Source organism: Bos indicus x Bos taurus, chromosome 15 (assembly GCF_003369695.1).
Source record: "Bos indicus x Bos taurus breed Angus x Brahman F1 hybrid chromosome 15, Bos_hybrid_MaternalHap_v2.0, whole genome shotgun sequence".
NCBI classification, from domain to species: domain Eukaryota; kingdom Metazoa; phylum Chordata; class Mammalia; order Artiodactyla; family Bovidae; genus Bos; species Bos indicus x Bos taurus.
In genome coordinates this window covers 5,461,604-5,465,714 of record NC_040090.1, presented here as the reverse complement: position 1 = coordinate 5,465,714, position 4,111 = coordinate 5,461,604, and the positions used below count along the sequence as shown (strand labels likewise).

Below are 4,111 nucleotides of genomic sequence, written 5' to 3'. Positions count from 1 at the left end.
AGTTGAAGACTCAGGTTACTAAGTTCCTGAGGGATTACATCCCAATTAGGATTCATTACAAGTCTGACTACCTGAATATGCAGAGTGTGTACCAAGGTTAAAACAACAGTCATTGACTCCTCAAACTTTGTTTATAAAATTATACCATCTGATATCCATATATACAAGATACCATATGATATATATGATATATATCATACCATATAATTTTGCAAAAATAATAACTACTATATGTGTGTGTATATGTGTTATATAAATCTTTGAAACCATCTTTTATTTTTTAGTTTTCCTAGGGCATTTTTCACATCCTTGTTACGTAGGCTATAAATCAGGGGATTTAACATGGGAATCATAAGGGTGTAAAACAATGAGGTCATTTTGTCTTGATCTAAAGAGTAGATTGAACTTGGCCTAAAGTACATAAAAAGCATAGTTCCCTGGAAAATGGCCACAGCAGTTAGGTGGGAGGTGCAGGTAGAGAAAGCTTTGAACCTCCCCTCTGCAGAATGGATCTTTGAGACTGCAAGGATGATATAACAGTAAGAGATAAGAACTCCTGAAATTGAGCTCAATTCAATAACACCAAAAACAATAAATACTGTCAATTCATTGACTTGTGTATCAGAGCAGGAAAGAAGGTAGAGTGGAGGTAAGTCACAGAAGAAGTGGTTAATCTCATTTGACCCACAAAAGCATAAGTGGAATGCTAATGTCGTGTGGATCAAAGCATCTGTCATTCCCACAAGATAAACCCCAGCCACGAGCAGGGAGCACACCCCACTGGACATGCTGAGCGCATAGAGCAAGGGGCTGCTGATGGCCCTGTATCGATCATAGGCCATCACTGCCAGCAGGAGACACTCAGAATCTGCAAAGGTACAGGCAACCAAGAACTGTAGGGCACAGCCATAGAAGGGGATTGGTTTGTTCTTGGCCAAAAGGTCAACCAGCATATTGGGCCCAATTGCTGTGGAATAGCAGAGGTCACAGAAAGAGAGGTGGCTGAGGAAAAAGTACATTGGCGTTTGCAGCTGGGGATCCATTCTAATCAAAATTATCATTCCAAGATTTCCCAGAAGATTAATGAGATAAACAACTAGCAACATGGCAAATAAGGTCACTTTCACTTCCAAATCACTGGTAATCCCCAAGAAAATGAATTCAGTCACAGAGGAGCAATTTTCTTTCTCCATTCTTTAATTTTTCTTATCTAAATTTTTGACAAAATGATCAGGAAAAGTATAGATAAATGTATGGACATCTGCAGAATATCTGTAAAGGAGAGCACAGTCTCTTTGTGTAACTGTCATTTTATACTCAGAAAATTACCCAATAATGTACTTACTTTTTGAAGGAACATTTTTACCTACCTGGAAAAATAAAAACAAACAACAACAAAAAAACCCCCACTATATTACACATTGAAAAAGTTTTATCTAAGTCTGCATGTCATTATGATGTATATAAAACTCTATGAGTTTTTCATTTTCCTAGGTTTTTGCCTTCTTATCTCTGGAGGTATAATTGGAAGAATTAATGTCTTATTTTATGTTCAAAATACCATAGAGGAAACACCAGTGTTTGAAACCTGGCTGTCAGTTATAGGATTAAGCATTTTCCATCTCTGGAAATAGTCATTTGGGCACAAAAATTTGTTACCATTGTTATGTTTCTCAAAATACAGCTCAGATAATGTTGGTTTGAAATGATTTTCTATACATTCTAGAGCATATCAGCAACTATTCATAATGAAAATTATGTTACCGTCCTGGTCTAAGTTACCTTCAGCATTTGGTAGACATAAAATAAGCATTATTGGCCTTTACTATAGAAACATGTTGCTCCTTTGTCACAATTCTCATCACTGATCTCTGCTTCGCCCTGGTGCCAGAGGATCAGAGGATGGATCCCTTGACCAGCCAAAGAAAAATGATACAAAGAATTGAAAACAACAGAATTTAACACACGCATTTGTGTCTCTTTGATTTTAATTGACTTTTATATTAAAAAGAAAATGAGATGAGGTATAATAAACACTTCTGATATGTACAGTGTCCTCCTTGTGTGTATGTATTTGCATGTGTCATGTCTGCATGTATGCACGTCTCTGTTGATATAAGAATTAGCATATTGGTGACAGATTTTCTTTAAGTATATATTGGCATATGATTTACATGGAGTTAAGTTTGCAAATATTGCTATTTATAGTGTTCTAACTATATTATTTTTTAAATAAAATTTTAAAAAGTATGTATATGCTTCCCCAGTGACAAAGAGTAAAGGCTTTCCCGTGAATCTAAATTAAAAGTAACTGATTAAACAATCATTTTATAGATGCTAGAGACAGATTCTTCCAGTTCTGAGAAGATAATATTTTCTGACTTTTAAACTCATGAGTTTATTATATTGAATTGGTAGGCATAAGTAATTAATCGATAAATCTCTCATTTTTAAATGCTGTTTTTCTCCTATATTCTTACATCTGGAGATTCAAGAACATACCTGGAATAAGCAGGTCTTTCTGTCCTTGCTACTGATGTCTAAAAAATAAACAGCTAACCTTTTATTTTGCCAGGTAGCATTTAGGACTTAAGTCTCTGAAGCGTCCATCCTCTGGCTCAGTGTTTGCTAACATTTGGTTAATTATATTTTCTGCTTTGTATTTTCCCCCATGAAAACAGTAACAACCTTTGCAAAAATTAAGCTTTATTTCTTCACTATTGTCAACGTATTGATCTGACAGTATGAAAAATACAGATTATGTTTATTTTAAGCTGCACAGTTACACTGAATCTAAACTCTCCTTACCTAGTCAAAGCAGAGATCTGATGAATTACAAGATTTCCCAACTTAGTAATTTACATCTTCCTATTATTCTTTTTGTTTCTTCCTTTTTGAAATATTCACCTTCCTCATGTCATTTAGGAATATTTCCAGTAATAAAAGTATATGAAGAAATGTCAAAGCAATGCATGAAAAGCCAACAGATTTAAATAATCAGTACCTAAAATCAATTCATTTTGATGAATGCAATGATTTGATGTAGTTTGTGGGAATACTTGGATTCAACTAACAAACGTTATAAATGAAAAGTGGGGGAAATGTACTTGTTTTACACCTGCACTATATCTTTAGAACAAAGATTGACTCAGGTGTTAAAGCTTTTTTATGACTCATAATTTCCTCTCTTATTAGAGAGGCAAAAACAAGATATCTGCACTAAAGAGAATTGATGATGCATTTAAGTCCTCTTAGGCTTCAAAATCACTGCAGATGGTGACTACAGCCATGAAATTAAAAATTGTGCCTTGGAAGAAAAGGTATGACTAACCTTGGAAGGAAAGTTATGACCAATCTAGATAGCATATTGTAAGGCAGAGACATTACTTTGCCAACAAAGGTCCATCTAGTCAAGGCTATGGTTTTTCCAGGGGTCAAGTATGGATGCGAGAGTTGGACTGTGAAGAAAGTTGAGCACTGAAGAATTGATCAGTGCTCACTGATCAAAAACACCACAGCTTGTGAACTGTGGTGTTGGAGAAGACTCTTGAGAGTCCCTTGGACTGCAAGGAGATCCAACCAGTCCATCCTAAAGGAGACCAGTCCTGAATGTTCATTGGAAGGACTGATGCTAAAGCTGAAACTCCAATACTTTGGCCACCTGATGCAAAGAGTTGACTCATTGGAAAAGACTCTGATGCTGGGAGGGATTGGGGGCAGGAGGAGAAGGGGATGACAGAGGATGAGTTGGAAGGATGGCATCACCGACTCGATGGATGTGAGCTAGAGTGAACTCCAGGTGTTAGTGATGGACAGGGAGGCCTGGCATGCTGCAGTTCATGGGGTCGCAGAGTTGGACATGACTGAGCAACATAACAGCAGCAGCAGCAGCAGCAGCAGCAGGCATAAAATACTTTACTTACAAATTTATTTTCCCAAAACAGTAGCTATTTGTTCTAGAGTCTTGAAATCATTACCTGGAAACCTTACCTGAGATGAGCAGGTCTTGGGTAGCTGAATAAGCAGATAGACTTTTATTTTACCAGGCACACTGGGACTTAAATCCCTCTGCTAGTGTGTCTAGGTTTTGACAATATGCAAATACATCATT

General features: G+C 36.6%; 1 protein-coding gene across 1 annotated transcript; it reads right to left on the bottom strand.

Annotated features, from left to right (window-relative positions):
- Positions 1-248: 248 nt before the first annotated feature.
- Positions 249-1,193, bottom strand: LOC113906054 (olfactory receptor 5W2-like). Its single transcript, XM_027564066.1, has one exon. It carries the CDS (start codon positions 1,191-1,193, stop codon positions 249-251), a length of 945 nt encoding a protein of 314 aa, XP_027419867.1.
- Between the last annotated feature and the right edge of the window lie 2,918 nt (positions 1,194-4,111).